This window comes from Lytechinus variegatus, chromosome 7 (genome assembly GCF_018143015.1).
Source record: "Lytechinus variegatus isolate NC3 chromosome 7, Lvar_3.0, whole genome shotgun sequence".
NCBI lineage: Eukaryota > Metazoa > Echinodermata > Echinoidea > Temnopleuroida > Toxopneustidae > Lytechinus > Lytechinus variegatus.
Genome location: NC_054746.1, coordinates 43,911,452 through 43,929,106, shown reverse-complemented (window position 1 = coordinate 43,929,106; position 17,655 = coordinate 43,911,452). Strand labels below are relative to the sequence as shown.

Sequence of the window (17,655 nt, the reverse complement as noted above, 5' to 3'; positions counted from 1 at the left end):
CTGATGTGGTAGAAGATGCTATGATGAGACATGACGTCCAAACCACAATCGACTCTCGGCATACAGGAAATAACGAAAAAGACGAAAATCCAGCAAGTAAACACAATACAAAGAAATCTTCGCAGACACAAATAAAAGCAGATGTGCTGATAATTGGAGACTCTATGACTAAACAAATAAGACCATCAAAACTTTCTCGAAGTAAGAAAATAGTTTGCAGAACCTTGAATGGAGCTAGGATTGAAGATGTGTACAGTGATGTACATAAACTAGCCAATGAATACGGAGTGAGCGAAGTTGTGGTGCATCTCGGCACAAATAACATTAGATGCGATGAGGCAGATGAAATAATCGCCAAGACAATATCCCTTCTTGAACAAATAAATAAAATTCCAGGAGTCAAAACCATTGCTGCATCAACCATCATGCACAGACAGAACGAAGACAACAGAGAATACACCAAAGTTTCAGATGTGAACGCAGCTATCAAACTTTCAGCCAATCAGCGAGGCTGGTTCATCATTAGCAACGACAACATCGTCCCCGACCGTCACTTGAACGTAGATGGCGTGCATCTAAATCGTACCGGGACAATCACCTTCGCACAAAATATTATCAGTTTTCTCCGGCGTACATCGAGATCTGCATCGAACGACTCGCGATATAGGTCCTATGATGCTGACTTTCCTCCTCTGAATAACGACGGAATCCCATGGAATGGAGTAGAGGGTGCATTGACATCAACTCGTGATTTGTATCCACGTTGGACGCCATATGAAGACTCTCAAATGGGCAACGAACCTCCACCTTTTCCTTGGCGAAGTTATACCAAGTCACGACGGAAACCAGAGAACAGAATGTTTCCAAAGGATTGGATGGACTGCCTCACGACAGCAAAGAACCTTCTAAACAATCCTCACAGTTAAATGTTAACAATTATGATGAAAACAGCTCTATGAGTACTTTTTCATTTCACTCACAACATGATGTGAATTGGGCCCATACATGTAAATATTTCGGAATCCAGGATAAGTTGTTTAGATTTATTCCAAATAAGGGTTTGAAATTATGTCACATTAATATAAATTCACTAGTGTCAAAGGTATCTGAACTTAATTTTTTTCTACAAAATCATCCTTTCCATGTTGTTGCCATCTCGGAGACCAAATGTGATGGTACAATATCTGATTCTGAATTAGATATTGAACACTACAATGTTTTCCGCAAAGACCGCAATCGACATGGAGGAGGTGTAGCACTCTACGTGAAAGATGACATAAATTGTTTGTATGAAAATAATATCGTGTGTGACGATATTGAAGCTCTTTGGGTTAAACTGTCAATAAAACACTCAAAAACAATGCTTATATGTGTTATATACAGACCACCGAACTCGGGGTCTAATTTTTTTGATTTATTGAACAGAATGTTAAATCAAGCTATTACAAACACAGATGTAGAAATTATATTACTTGGAGATCTGAACTGTGATATGTCTCCATGCTATATTGATTCTATGTCTCGATCTCTTGATGAAATCATGACTGGTTTTTTTGTTTGATCAATTAATTGATATACCAACACGAGTGACGACAACGTCACAAACTATTATTGATCTTATATATTCCACTGATATAGACAACCACTCAATGAATGGAGTAATAAAAACATCTTTCAGTGATCACTATATGATTTTTACTGTCTATGGTGATACAGATATTAATCAAAAAGAAAATATTATAGAATGGAGAGATTTCAAAGGCTTTGAATTCTCTGAATTTCAGTCTTTATTATCCCAAGTTCATTTTGAAGATGTATATCAATGTGAAGATGTAAATTGTGCATGGGACATATGGTACAAGCCGCTGATGGAAATTATAAACAAATGTGCACCATACAAAAGAAAACGTATACGAAACAAGGCGTGTCCGTGGGTGACAGGTGATGTAATTGCATTGATGAATACAAGGGATTACTTACATGAAAAAGCAATCAAACTGTCGTCATCATATCTTTGGAATCAATATAAAAGGTATAGAAATCTTGTGACAAGGGAACTCAATAAGCTTAAAAAATCATATATTACCTCTTTATTAGATGTTAAATCAGGTAACGCAAATGCATTGTGGGATGTTATGAGGCGTCTGACTAAGAAAAAGCAACCTGAAAATATGACATTGAACGTAAACGATGCCGAAATATCTGACTTGAAAGAAATTGTTGAGCTCTTCAATACATATTTTATTGACTCAGTTCAGGAACTCACCAACAATTTTGAACAAAGTGTTGAGAATTCCGAAGAGTGTGAACACATTAATGAAGAAAATTCGGAAAAGCAGATAAAAAGTGATTTGTTTAATTTCTCTATTATTTCTATAGATTTCGTCATCAAAGAGATAAAATCTTATAGTTGCAAAAAAGCAACTGGATATGACGAACTCTCCGTCAAAATACTGAAATATATTTGTGATATTCCTTGTGTAATCGGAAGCTTAGTATATATATTGAATCTGTCCTTAAAGTCTTCTGTATACCCTGATGCTTGGAAAATAGCCAGAGTCCAACCGATTCCAAAAGGAGGGGATTCAGCCACACTGAAAAACTACAGGCCTGTATCTATACTGCCGATTTTATCTAAAATAATCGAGAGGGCAGTGTATTTAAACGTATTTGATTATATATCTCAGAAAGACTACTTATATAAGAATCAGTTTGGGTTTCGCCCTAAGCATTCATGCGAAACAGCTTTATTATGCATGGTGAATCAATGGTCAGAGAATGTAGATAAAGGACACCTGAATGGTATAGCTTTTATAGACCTTCGACGTGCATTTGATACGGTTAACCATTCCCTACTATTAGATAAATTATATCAATATGGATTCTCACCTAATGTCATCAAATGGTTTGATTCTTACTTGAAAAACCGCCAACAATATGTATCATTAGGAAAAGAAAAATCTACTCTACGAAACATTACAATGGGTGTGCCACAGGGTTCGATCTTAGCCCCGATACTTTTCACTTTATTCATTAATGATCTCCCAAACGCTATACCAAATGGCACCGTTTACATGTATGCTGACGATACTACTATTTCTGTTTTGGGGGGATCGAAGCAAGAGGTCGAGCTAAAACTGTCAAAAGCTCTCAGGGATTTGGACTCTTGGCTCAATAAAAACAAGTTGATTTTGAATAGTGACAAGACCAAAACGATGCTACTAGGATCAAAACAAAAGCTAAGAACACTAGACAGCAATATGCTATCGATAGTGTTAAATGGATGTCAATTGGAATGTGTAAATGAATATAAATGTTTAGGAGTTATTATAGATAACAATCTCGACTTTAAAAAACATGTTGACAGCATAGCTTTAATTGTAAAACAAAAACTAGGAACTATTCGTCGCTGTAAACAGTATTTTGATAAAGCACAATTGAATAAGCTATATTGGGCATTTGTAATGCCCCATATAATGTATTGCTGTACCGTCTGGTCGGGAAGATCTGAAATTAATCACAGTAAGTTAGAGAGATTACATAAGAGGGCGGCATACATGGTATCTAACTTCTCTTGGGAAACTCCATCTGAACAAATTTTCAAAATATTATCCTGGCCCAAAATACGCAATGTCTTTTTCAGAGCATCTTGCTTAATGGTTCATAAATGTTTACACGAAGCTGCTCCCCAGGTGCTTTGTGATAAGTTTATTTATATAGAGAAAGTATCCTCCCGAACAACTAGAAACACAAATAAGATGATAATCAGAGTGCCATATGCTCGTACAACCTTTTATCAGAAATCATTTTTTGTCACAGGCCCATTACATTGGAATAAACTACCCGAACACCTCCGATTCATAGAAAACATTAAACAGTTCAAACAGGAAATGGCTAAATGGGAAAAAACCTTTAATATGTAATAGGGACTAATGGTGGAATTTATTTTATTCTTTCTCCTCATTTTGTACATATTTTATCTCTTTTCATGTGTATATATTTTCGTTTAGTTTTAGTTAACATCTTTACAGTATTATATTTTATTTGTTCTGTTATTTTCCATAGTTAATTATGCTCATTTCATTTCATTTTTTTTTTTCAATAGTAGTATTTATGCTCTATTCTTTGTTTATATTTGAATATGTTACCATGTTTTATATTTGTGTTTGTTCACGAAGGGCCTCAACGAAAACCAGCTTGTTGCTGATTGAGCTACCCTTCTTTTAAATATTTGAAATAAATAAATAAATAAATAAATAAATGATTACCGTTATCATTATTGATATTTTATGTCCTTGTATTTGTAGTGTTGACCTTGTCCAGTCTCAGATAAAGGTCGCTGAGGGATACAGTCTACCAGAGCTTAGTCTATCACAAGATGATGTACAGATACAAGGGAGTGCAATGCAATGTAGGATTACAACAGAGGACCCAGCTAAGAACTTTCAACCTGATACCGGTAGAATCGAGGTATAATCCTGGTATTCTTTCTTAATGTTCCCATCATCCATCAATCTTCTGTACGACTAATGTTTATTTCTGGTTGATTGATTGAACTAACAAAGATCCACTCTCACTATGATAGTGCTTCGAAATCAATGTTTCAATTCTACTGTAAACCATGTGCACTGTATACAAAGTATGAATGTTACTACACACAAAGGCTCAGCTGGATGAACCCTTTGAAGAAAAAGATTAACACTGAGAAATCAATGAGGAAGAAACAGGATGTTGTTCCATGAGATATACCTTTCAAACATTCATGTGTTGGAGTTTAATTGTCTTAGGCACAATAGAGGATTACCTTAAGATCCTAGACCAGTAAGAGGGAATTATCATATCATGATGATCTCTGAATATGCCATGTTTTGGGGAGGTTTAAAAGCCATTAAAATCCTTAATATCTGACAAATATTTAGCACCAGCTTCTGGCCATTGCTAGTGATGACAGGTTATGCTAAACAAACATGAGAACGCAGCCTCATGCATTACCAGGGGGAGTCATCAGTTCTTCTTCCACCAGTCACTGGGAGTTTTGGCCCGTGATAAACAATACTCCCTCTTGGTGGTGAGTTAACAGTGCAAAGCACCACCTTCCCATCTGGTAACAGAAACAAGAAAGAAAAAAAGTTGCTTAAATTAATAGTTACTCTCTTCCTTTGGACATACTGGTCCAAATCGGGGCAGAACCCTTCTCTGCTGCATCAGAAGCAGCCTTACAAGCATGCATATTCTCTGTATTTGAGAAACCCAACTCCCGAATCCACCTAGGCAATGATTTTGCTATGAACCCATGACAGCCAACCTCAAAAGGGGAGGCAAAATACATTCCAGCCCTTGCCTGTTCTCTCTGCCGCATTTTCAGTCAACTCTCCTAGGATTACTTCCTTAGCAGAATCAGTCCACAAAACAATATTGGGTTAAGAGATTTATAAGCATCACATGCAGTGGGAAACTCCCTTTTCCATCCAGATCGACTCTAACTTGCCTTTCACGAGCTGGAGACAAAATAAAATACTGGGCCTCATAGACCTTGCTTTTTATCTATGCTTGGCCCCCTTCTTCACAAAATCAATATGGAGCATGCCCCTATTAGCAACACCCTTCCCAGAAGTATGAGACATAATCCTCTTTGCAACCGCCTCTTCAGCAACCTTCAAAACCTGGTTATGCCTCCAAGTATACATCCCACAACACAGGCTAAGCTCGCAGGCACTAAGTATATGCTGGAGGGCACTACACTTGTCAGGCTTGTTATACTAGTTGCTCGGATTAACAGATGTAGGTAGGCAAGAGATCGTAGGTCGAGCAAACAACAAAGGAGATTCAAAGTGACTCCAACTGCCATAGCACAGACCATGTCAACCTTCTGGCTTCCACCCCCTCCTACTTTGTCCATGAACCCTGCTTGGCCTGGCCAACTGTTGTGCCCCATATCTTCTCCTCCTCACCCTCTCTAATCTGCATGACAAGGAGAATGATTTTTCATTTTCTTAATCATGACAAATCTTCTGAATATAAAATATAAAATATAGAGTTTAATCATTTTATAATTTATTTGTTGGCTGTTTGTTTCAGGTATTCCGTAGTGGTGAAGGAATGGGTATTCGTATTGACAGTGCCCTAGCCTTCGCTGGTGCTATAGTATCCCCTCACTACGATTCGTTACTGGTGAAACTCATCTCTCGATCCAGAGACCATCAGAGTTCAGTCAGAAAGATGCTCAGAGCCTTGGCTGAGTTCAGGATAAGAGGTGTTAAGGTATGAAACAATTTAACATTCAGTTAACCTGTCTATAGAGGCCATTGTAGGAAGAAAAAATGATGTTGTAGTTTTTTTTAACAGGTAGTTTTGGACAGGTTTTTCAAGTACATATTCCAGTGAAAAATGTATTTCATAGAGGTAATATGACCTTTACTGAAAGGTTTTCCTAAAAGATAGGTTCATGTGTTTTAACTTAAGCAGAGTTGACTGACAATTATTTGAGGGTTTGATATTAAAAGTATGTATCAAGCTTCTTTGAAAATGTTCAGTAATTCACTTCTGAAGAAAGAAATTGCTCAGCAAAATCCAAAGACATGCGTAGTGACACTTGAAATTAAAAATTCAAATTACGAAAAGGATTTTTCCCCCATGTGTTTACCTCATTTTTTCTTGTCCTCATGTTTTTTTTTCTTGTAAAGAACTAGTTTATTATAGGAAATTTATTGAACATGCATAGTCATTGTATCTGAATTATATTACCTTGTGTAAATTTTGTATGGAAATGAAACAAAGAATTGAATTTGGTGTTGTAAGTGACACTGCTATACAATTAATATATCAGTACATTCTTTCTTTACAGACAAACATACCATTCTTAGAGAATGTGTTACGCCATGAGCAGTTTGTATCAGGTCAGGTGAATACATCATTTATTGATGAGAATCCTCATCTCACAAGAGAATTCAAACCAAGTCAAAATAGAGCACAGAAACTTCTCTACTACTTCAGCAACCTGTTGGTTAACGGTCCTGCCACGCCCCTTGCTACCGCTCTTAGACCACCTAATGTTACCCCACCCATTCCAGAGGTACCATTTGGTGAGTATCTTTATAAATCTTATCGATTCAATAGGGGTAAGCTTGTAGATATAGGAGATTGTAGCAAATGTCATTGGAGTCAATGCAGTTATACCTTGGTCACATTTGTTCTATGGCAGCTGTATGGCGAGTCGAAAACAGCCGTTTTATTAATTTTGATTCAAACCACTTATATGTAGTTGGACAAAATATGTCCAACGGCTGTTTTCGACTCGCCGTACGGCCGCCGTAGAACAGATGTGACCATGGTATAAGGAATAAGGATTAGAAAAACGTTTACCTTTAACAGGATTCTAATAACTGCCTCTAGATTAGAGCAGTCATTGATATCTCATTACATCAATAACAATTGTAATCTGTAAATTGTAATTTACAACATGTATGTGTTTTACAAAATCATCTAGGAAAAAAATGCCCTGCATAGTTTGTACATCCTTTCATGAAAATATTGATAAATGTGCCAGTGCCACATATTATTAAATGAAAGAGAATGAGTATTATCATTTTATAGTCCTTCTGATACATTGATCCCAAGTAATCATATTTTAATGTTTCCCACAAGGAAATGTCAAAGGAAAATTATATTGTTGGTTCAAAATAGTTCAAAATTGATATATTCTTAAACACTGCTGTGTCCATTCTCACTTCACAAACATATAGATTTGAGATTGACATTTCCCTCAATCATAAACGCCTTCATACTATGTTTCACCCAGCAGTTGACATACATGTATGTGTAATGTCTTCTCAACTCCTTGCCTGATGTAGTGGCACTCTACCTAGCTCAGCAAAGTAGAGCATAAATAATCCTCACATGAAATGCATCCTTAATTTGTATACTTCTAAAATACTCATTCTGTCTTTAAAAACAAAAAACAAAGGATAAGTACAACCTTAATCGTAGGATTCAAGAAAATAAGTTATTTTAAGCTATTTTCAAATTAATGTTAAAATTGCTTGCCTTGGGCTTATTATAGGAGAAGTGAGTGGAAGCTATCATGTGATTGGTGAGTTAAACCTGTGGAAACTCAGGCATTTGCATCCCAATAAATGCTGGTTGGGATGAAATTCTTGTACCAATTCTTTGGGTAGTCTGCAGAAAAAATAGACCATAGTGATGCAAGCATGATCTTTCTTCTTTTCCTAACTTCTAATCACGTAAAGTTTCAAACTAATATTAGTATTAATCTATGACTTGTAGTTAACTGTCATATTCTTTATGTCATCAATATATTCATTAATCAATACACGTATTTAAAGATTCTATATAAGATTCTGGATGGTGCAGCTTTAAATTGTGCCAATGAATGTTTTCAAGGCTGTTGGTAAAGATATATTCAGAATGTGTTTAGTTATGATTAATGAATATTTGTTGCGGTTAGATGATTCTTCTCAGCTTCTCTAGCTATTGACAAATGAAGTATTCAGATTTTTTAAAAGAGAGGATAGAAATATTTATATCATGTATGTGCTGTGACTTGTAAAAATCCAAAACGGTGAGATGCGGTGATTGCTCTGGCGCTTGGTTTCATTTACATCTAAATTCTTCTGCCTTTTAAATGATCAATGATGGGATGCAAGACTCTGTACACATTTGGTGATAGGTTTCTTTTATATTGCTTCTTCTGCCTTGTGAAAGATTAGCCATCAATTGTAGGATTAAAGCCTGTGTTCACATTGGTGATGTTGCTCTTTCTGTCTACTCATATTTCTTCTCTTCCTTTCTTTTTTATTGTTTTTGTCTCACTTCAGGCATTATTACAGAGTGAATGGGAAGCTAAATTTGGATGCATTCTACAAGTTCAACGTTTCAATATTAATAATAATCTTAAGTAAAATCCATGTCATTCCTTCAGTCTTCTTTATCAGCATGAATTATAGGTTGTCAGGCTGAGATTACATCTTTTCATCTGTCCTTCCACTCACCCTCAGTATCACAGTTTGGTACACTTACTCCTGGGTTGAACTGAGAAATAGTTTCCTTTGCTTGGTCTTCTTTACTAATGATTGGTTGTTTCAAACCACATTGCTGAATGATTCAATAGCTACTTTGCGTTCCTTTGGTTTCATCTTTTGCATTTCCTTCATGTCTGAAAATTCTGCCGATAGGAACATGACCTGTCAGGTATTTTCAAGTTCATTGTTGGTGTTGACAGGATCTTTTACATCAGCACATAAGAAGTATGATTAGTATGATTTAGACTATTATTTTAAAACTCAGATTAGGTGTTAAAGCAATAGAGAAGGCAGTGTACAGAGTGTTTCCAACACCAAAAACATCACCAACCTTGAAACCCCCATTGTATTTGAAGTTGAGGTTGTTTTCAATATGCAAGAAAATGTCTTGTTTTAGATTATCCTCAATTTCCTTCCATCAATCTTCTAACTTGTAAAGATCATCATATCAGTAATGGCTTACTCTGCTTGTTGATTTTTGTCTCATCTCTTTCTGAATAATTCATCTATAGCACTATTAGCAGAAGAAAGTTTCTGCAGTTGTCAATGAATTATTTATCAATCAGCCATTGGTGTGTGATATTAATTATAGTTCCTTTTTCACAAATGCTAACTTTTCAACAATTCTATGCCACTGTTTCAAATTTGAATGGTTTTTTATCATCATTATTATCCACATGTACTTAAAGATTACCATTAAAATCAGAGATACCATTTTATAGAATTAACCCGTAGTATTTCCCATTTCATGTATTGTAAAATCTATTAAGGGACTGTGCATGACAATTCCTGAAAGATTATATTTTCAACTTTTCTTGGATCTTTTTTCCATCACAAAAATTGTTGCTATACATGTAAATGGTAACCGTACACATTTATTTTTATTACCTCCTTGTACCTATTGTATATAGATATACCATGTATAGAGTACCATTTTATGTAAGGTATAATATCAGAAGGGAGGTATTCACATTATTTGTATTTTTGTTTTTTAAAACTTAATTTTATACATATATATGGGACACTTTTAGATCCACAATTGATGTAATTGAAATGATAGAAATTATTATTAGACATAATTATTATGACTGGTACAATATTTATCCTGTAAATCTGATGTGTGTTACTAAATGCATATATATTCAGAACCAATCCCTTTCCTTTTCCATTGGAGATACCAATTCTGCTTCTGATTGATTATGGTTCAGAAATCAAGTTAATAACAAAGTCAATACTGTTTGTAACTTTATATGTGGGAACATGTACATCCATGATTTTAATCATTTTGTTCTAATATCTTCATGTTCACCTATATATCAGAATGCTAGGTTTTGGTCGGTAAGACACCATCAGAATGCAGGAAGAGAAATTTCTGACATGACTTTCGTAGTCCTTCCGTGCCAGTCTCATATTGCACAAGGTCCTCCAGTTGTAAGGAATTACCTAGAAAGTTCTTTTCAAGAAGTATCGTACTTGACATCTGCCTGTTAACATACATGTATAATATAAAGTTATAATTCTATCTGATCTCATACAAATGGAGTGTGTCATTTCTTTCTTAAATATCATGATGAATGAAACAAAATAGACATACTCTACAACAGCAATGTTATGTGTCTAAATCATGTTTGGGGTCTTGTTTATTTTTGGTGCTATTATTGGTATTTTTGTAGTTTGAATACCTTGTCAGGGTCATGTCAACATTTAAGTGAAAGTTACCATTCACTGATTAGATCATGCAATGGGATTTGTTAAAAGATGTCGACCCAATTCAGGAACCACCATGTTTTCTTTATTTTTGTTGTTTATTCGTTAGATATATTTTTGTAACAACTTAATTCTTTAATTCATATTAGTCAAAACTCAATGAATTTAAAGTTGTTGTAGTACATCACCTAATCTCAACAATGATTACAGAAGGTTATTAAGGTACCGGGAGAGTTCAACTAATCTTGCGTCTATTATTTGATCCCAACAGACAAGGCAGTACCTGTGGGAAAGAGAGACATCTTACTTCGGGAAGGGCCTGAAGCATTTGCTAAGGCTGTGAGGAACAATCCTGGTCTGATGTTGACAGATACCACCTTTAGAGATGCACATCAATCCTTGCTAGCAACACGTGTGAGAACCTATGATCTGAAGAACATCTCACCCTTCGTAGCACACAACTTTCAGAACTTGTTCAGTTTAGAAAACTGGGGAGGTAATTTTTTTTTTCATTTATTTTTTCATTTATCAAGCACATTTTATTTTGTCCTGGAATTTCTTATTGTCTTCAGAGATTTAGTGAAATATGTGTTATTGTCTCGCCTGCAAGCACAGCGAGATTGTAGGCGCCGCTTTTCCGACGGCGGCGTCGTCAACATTGAAATCTTAACCAAGGTTAAGTTTTGTTATGTCATAACTTTAAAAGTCTATGGATCTACTTTATGAAACTTGGACATAAGAGCAGCAATGTATCCCTGAATACCCTGTGTGCGTTTCAGGAACATGGCCAAGATCAAAGGTCATTTAAAGGTCAATAAACTCTGGCTGTGTTGGGAGTATGTGTTGAATTGGCATCATAACTTTAGAAGTTCATGGATCTAGCTCATGAAACATCGACATAAGGGTAATCAAGTATGAATGATTGATTTGCACATGTCTTAGGTCACATGATCATGGTCAAATGTCATTTTGGGTCAATGGACATAATATTTCATTATCGTATTAGTGTTTTCTTCTAGCTATTAGCTATTTTCAAATGAAGCACTGATGCTATATGGAATTGCATAATGCAGGCGTTACTGCCAGAGGCGTTCCACTTTTTTAACTTAGAAAAGGGTTTTGGTTTTTGTACTCTAGTTAGTATTTGTCAGATTGTAGTCCGATGTTCAATTGTTGCCGATATCATACATGTAAGCATTTTAGATTCATTTTAAAAAAAATAAGCACAGGAGCACAATTCTTTAATCACCACATGCATCTAATATGCATTGCCTTTTCCACATTTTGAGCTCTGAATTTCAACATGTGTTCAGTGAAGGATCTTTATACATGCTGCTAATTTTATGCAGCTAACCTGGATTCGAGTGAATAAGACATCTTGATATGTCCATGCTTCATTGATAGGTGCTACATTTGATGTTGCTATGCGGTTTCTTCATGAGTGTCCTTGGGAGAGATTAGAGACGTTACGAGAACTGATCCCAAACATCCCATTCCAGATGCTTCTCAGAGGAGCCAATGCTGTAGGGTATACTTCATATCCTGATAATGTTGTGTACAAGTAAGTTTACCTTTACACTATACCCCTTGACCTTGAAGCATATTTATATGATATTGACTGGCCTTGAGGGAAACATAAAATATGTTGCCCACAAAAGAATCACATTGGTCAGAGTCTTTAAACAAGGGCAATATGGTTCTTCTAAGGGCAATATATTTGATGGTCCCCGAAAGGAGAGCCAGTCAATATTTTTGATATCCAAACCAGACATTTAGAGCAAAAATCATGAAAATTTAGATATTTCTTTCAAGAATATGGTTCTCAGGGAGCAGGCTCTGCACTTAACCATTATGATGTACTTGTGGATGCATATCTAGCACCCAGATCCAGTGTTGTCTTTATTTTGATGTATATTTTTGCTGCACAGATCATAATGAAGCGTATCTATTTCTACGCATCTTCAAATGCCCGGATGAGAGACCAGGGAAAATACAAAGGTATATTTTGCGTCGTCTCTGTATGCAAAGTAAATACACACATAGAGACCGAGCAATATACAGTAAATATACCTATCCCTTCCAAATATTCCGAAAATCTAGGGCAACACGGTTTTGTAAATGACCAGCTTAGATGTCTGATACGGTTAATAGTATATTATATGATCATATTATGCCTAAGACGAAAATGAAATGCATTGATTAATGAGAGATCATTTTCTGGCTAAAAACGTCCTGAAGAATTCAATTTTGTCATCAAAACTTTATGATTAGCTCCATGTCAATACTGTACTCACTTTCATTTTCCATGTTGTGTTGTCAGGTGATCTAAGTTCACTTACATTTCAACTCAATCAAAGAATAAGGACACATGGAAAAAATTGTGAATTGCAATTTAAAGTATGTACATTTATTGAACATTAAATAACTTGATTACAAAAATAAACAAGTCATATGGCTAAATTAGCTAATGCTGTCTGATGTTCTATTGACATTATTAAACACTGCAGATAGTCTTAAACCATCTTTCTAAACATCTTGATCTCTATTCTCTAATTTCTATTCTCAAAACTCCAATCCGGTATATGCTACAATATTACTAGATTTGTGGATTGAACCCTTTTATATTCTTTCTAGGGAAAACAGATTGAAGCCTATGTTTCTGTGCAGCTGTTAAGTGCAGTTTTAGAATAGATAAAGGTCAATTGTGGCATGCATTTTACTGGGTTCGCCAAATCTATACCTGGGATTGATAACATCATAATGAGCTCTTTTCAAATCACATTGGCTCCAGCTTATCATTCACATTAATTTCATGTGATTATTTCACATACCACCAGCTTTCATAACGCTTTTCAAAAAAACTTATCCAAACTATCAAAAACTTGCTAAGAATTCGCTGAAAATTATATTTACACATATTTTTTTTTTTTCATTGAAAGTCCTCTCAATTTTCCAAATCTTTATGGAAGTAATTTTATTTGGTAATGATTAAGAATTCCTTCTTTCTTGACTGAAAGATCAATTTCTTCAAATTTCAGTTGATTCATCAATGTACACACATGGGACAGGTTTATACTCTGGCAATTTTAATTGAAAAATTACAATCATCTGTTGGCTTTGGCATGTTGTAAGCATGTGTCTCATGTTCATCAGGATGTTGATAGTTTAACATCTACTGCAATTTCAATGAACCTATTTCAAAGACTCGAAAGAAGAGAGTATTCCTCATTTTCCTGGTTGATAAAAATGCTTTCAAATAATGAAATATGGACGATAGACGTGCGTCTGTCATGGAAAGAAGTGAAATATTAATTTTCAGCAAAAATTGTGGAACTACATTTAAAATGTTGCTTACAAGTTTTGATTAGACCCTTAAAAGAACTGCTTTAATTTCTGGCAATTCTAAATTCACAATTTTGTTTCGTAAGAATTATGTTTTTGTTATAATCTTAGGAATTGTTTGCATTGTGAACTCATATGTAAGTGCTGATCCACTATATCAAGCTTTGTGTATATACATTGGATGTGCTTGTCCTAGTGTGTTCAAAATACAAAATGAAAAGCATTTAATTGTTTGAAATTGACTGCAAGATATTGGTTTCTCTTTCCGTTGCCACTCTCAAATTTTGAAAGAAAGTTTGTGTTCTGGTGTTTGTTGAGTCATTGCCTCTTGCAACCAGGTGGTCAATGTACAAAACCTTTGAAACACACAGAATTGAGAAATCAATGGCTTAATTGCAATCATACATGTTATAACCATCATTCAGAAAGGGATGGCATTGTTGATAGCCTTATTCGCCCTCATGCTCTTTCCAAACTGAGCCCAAAATAATTCCTGACCATCTTCATCATCCGTCCACAACATGTAAGGTTTGTTCCTGCTCAAGAACAACCTGACAAGATATGGCATGTTCTCATCTTCGATGTCCTCAACGAAGATCAGGATGATCTTGTCAAGTCCTGTATCGTTGATATGCTCTAGGGCCATGCGGAGCTTTGTCATAGTCCAGGCATCGTTGATTGACTCATTGCTTAGCAACAAGACTGTCTTGAAGCTATTGTCAAGAGCATCAAAGATTGCATTAATGTAGTACATACCTAGGTGAAGGTCTACATCTCCAAAGATTATGTTCTGTAGGTGTGGCATCCTCTCTTCTAGGCCAGGTTTCATAACCTGATCAACCCATTCCTGCTCAGATTCCTGGAACATGATGTTCAGATGGTGATAGTAGTTAACATCGTTAAATTCTTCTGCCATTTCATTGTATCCCACGACGGCGAGTTTGAGGAGGAAGAATTTATGATTTAACCACCATCGTTTAGTGTAGGCAAGAACAACAATCATACCAATTAGAACACCTGAGAAAGAGAGGACCACAATGGGAACAATGTTGATACCACAGTGGTCTTCTGGATGAAATGACAAGATTGGCTGACCAGCAAGACCATTTAAAGATGTCTCAGAGCACTTTGTTTGATTTGCATGTTTGAGCTCAATATTGTTGGATTCCAGCCACCTCCTGAACCATTGCAAAGAGCAAGAACATATAATGGGATTCCTAGAAAGATCCAGATTGAAAGAAGTATTCATTGGAAATACAGTTTCTGGTTTGATGTTGGTGATTTGATTTCCAGCTAGATGGAGATCATTTAGTCTAGGGTTCTGGGCAAAACTATTTGTATCCAGGTCTTGGAGGTTGTTATCACGGATACTAATCACAGTTAGATGATAAAGACTATTGAACATGTCTTCAGGAATCTTCTGTAGTTGGTTACCCCCAAGGAATAATGTTTGGAGGGAGGAGAGAGATTCAAATATTCCAGAGCTTAACACGATTATTTTGGAGTTGGACATATCAAGAAAGTGAAGTTTAGATAAGTTCTGGAAAACCCTGCTTTCTAGGTTTTGAAGATGATTGTTCGTAAGCCTCAGTAATCGTAAAGAGCAAAGCCCAGCAAATAACGACTGATTTTTTCTATTATCATATAAGTCAATGTCTTTCATTTGTGCAGTCTCCATCTGAAGTTCCTGTAGTTGTGTCAAGTTTCTGAATTGCTCAATTGAATTTTCTGATACTTTAATAGGAGTATTTGACAAATCTAAAACAAGCAATGAATTCAGATTTGTGAAAGTTCCCGCTAAGAACGTTGACTTTTCATATTTGAGATATAGTCTTTCTAACTTCGCAAGATCTTTAAATGCAGTAGTGCTAAAATACACTGCGATCTGATTGTGAGATAAGTTTAATTCCTTTAGATTTATAAGGCCGATGAATATTTCGTTGCCAATGGTAGTGATAACATTAGAGGATATATCAAGTGAATGGAGAGTTTCAAGATTCCATGGTTGTCTTTTACTATTAAGATCTTTAATTGAGTTATGCGTCAGGTATACCTCCTGGATTGATGGCATGTCATTAAAGGAGTCTGGAAAGATGGCCTGTAAAAGATTATTTGACATGTTTAATTTTTTCAAACCGGGCATGCAAGCAAAGGTTTTTTGTGGCAAAGATGCTATTCTATTAAATGATATGTCAAGTTCCAGTAGTGATTGCAGATGACAGAAAGACTCTCTCGTTATGCTTGAGATTCTGTTTCTACTCAAGTGAAGAACTTTAAGCTTGGAAAATCCCCAAAATGAAGCTGGAGGAACATTGCTTATAAAGTTTGATGACATGTCAAGATTTAAGATTGATGGATAGTGTTCATATGTTTGATCATCAGGTGGTAGAAGCTGCCTGATCTTACCAGCTCTTACTGAAAGTTTGTCAATAAAGTCCATACCTGAAAACGGTTGAATATCAAATGAGCTGAAGAAATTTGATTCAATTCTCATAGTTAGCACTGATTTCAAATGACAAAAGACTCTCGCTGGTAACCGTTTTATCTTATTGTTACTCAGGAACAAGTATGATAAAGTCTTGTTTTGTAAGGGTAGAAAGTCCTCCTGCTGAAGTTCAACCACCTCATTATAGGAAACATCAATTTTAGACAGGGTAGGCCATTTGGAGCAGGTATCAAAGTTGAGCTTTTGTATTCTGTTATGTTGTATCTCTACCCCTCTAAGTCTTGGTAGAACTGCAAGTGCATCACATGGAACAATGATGAGTTTATTATTATTCAGACGCACTTTTGTAAGATGATTATTTTTTACAAAGAGAAGGGGAGACAAGGTCTTTAAGTTTCCATAGGACAATATGAGATTCTGTAGCTCTGTCAGTGGCCATAGTGCCATACTCTCAATCAAGTACAGTGGATTCCTTATCACATTGAGAGTAACAAGATGAGGCACATGCTGTAAGGAATCGTTCCAGAAAACTGTCAGATTATTAAAGGACATGTCAAGAACAGACACTTCTTCTGTCAAATCCTTTGGAACATCACTCAATCCTAGATGAGCACAGTTGACAACAAGACCATGACTTGAGTTCCTGAAACGGCATCCTGCAGAGTTGCTATAAGATGTCAAATCTGTTGCTGCAGACTCTGATTGAGATAAATGTAGATGCTTCAGATCTTGTCCACTGGTCATCAGTATAAGATGGAGGCAAATTACAATGTGTAGCATGCTGATCGCCATAGTCCAAGGTTCAGGTATCACATCAATGATTGCTAAAATCCTTTGATGAATTCAAAAAGATAGAAAGGGGTTGAAACCAGTCGGTATTTTCAGAATGTTTTCAGTTATGTAGGACATCCGTACTAATCTTAGTCTGAGTATGAGTCTGTTACAATCAATGGGATACAACTAGACGGTAGAATTAAGATTGAGCAGAGATTCAGAGCCATCTGCTCAGTGGTTTGCAAGCATATGACAGTTGTATTCCATCAGCATGTCATAGGATCCCATTTAAATATAAATTTAGATTTCCGTTTATAATTTTTGTCATCTTGTAACTGCAGATAACGC

The 17,655-nt window shown here is 35.7% G+C and overlaps 2 protein-coding genes across 3 annotated transcripts in view; one reads left to right on the top strand and one right to left on the bottom strand.

Annotated features, from left to right (window-relative positions):
- LOC121419398 (pyruvate carboxylase, mitochondrial-like) overlaps positions 1-17,655 on the top strand; it is a 52,340-nt gene that overhangs the window by 23,497 nt on the left and 11,188 nt on the right. Inside the window, exons 8-13 of one of the 2 annotated variants that reach the window (XM_041613852.1) lie at positions 4,308-4,470; positions 6,079-6,261; positions 6,845-7,082; positions 8,060-8,089; positions 11,017-11,241; positions 12,150-12,306. In XM_041613852.1, the coding sequence (XP_041469786.1) occupies positions 4,308-4,470; positions 6,079-6,261; positions 6,845-7,082; positions 8,060-8,089; positions 11,017-11,241; positions 12,150-12,306 (996 nt within the window). The remainder of the gene's footprint in view (positions 1-4,307; positions 4,471-6,078; positions 6,262-6,844; positions 7,083-8,059; positions 8,090-11,016; positions 11,242-12,149; positions 12,307-17,655) is intronic. The other variant, XM_041613853.1, reaches the window with a different exon arrangement.
- Positions 14,266-17,291, bottom strand: LOC121419400 (protein artichoke-like). The gene has a single exon (XM_041613854.1). The coding sequence runs from the start codon at positions 17,275-17,277 to the stop codon at positions 14,509-14,511; it is 2,769 nt and encodes a 922-aa protein (XP_041469788.1). The 5' UTR covers positions 17,278-17,291; the 3' UTR covers positions 14,266-14,508.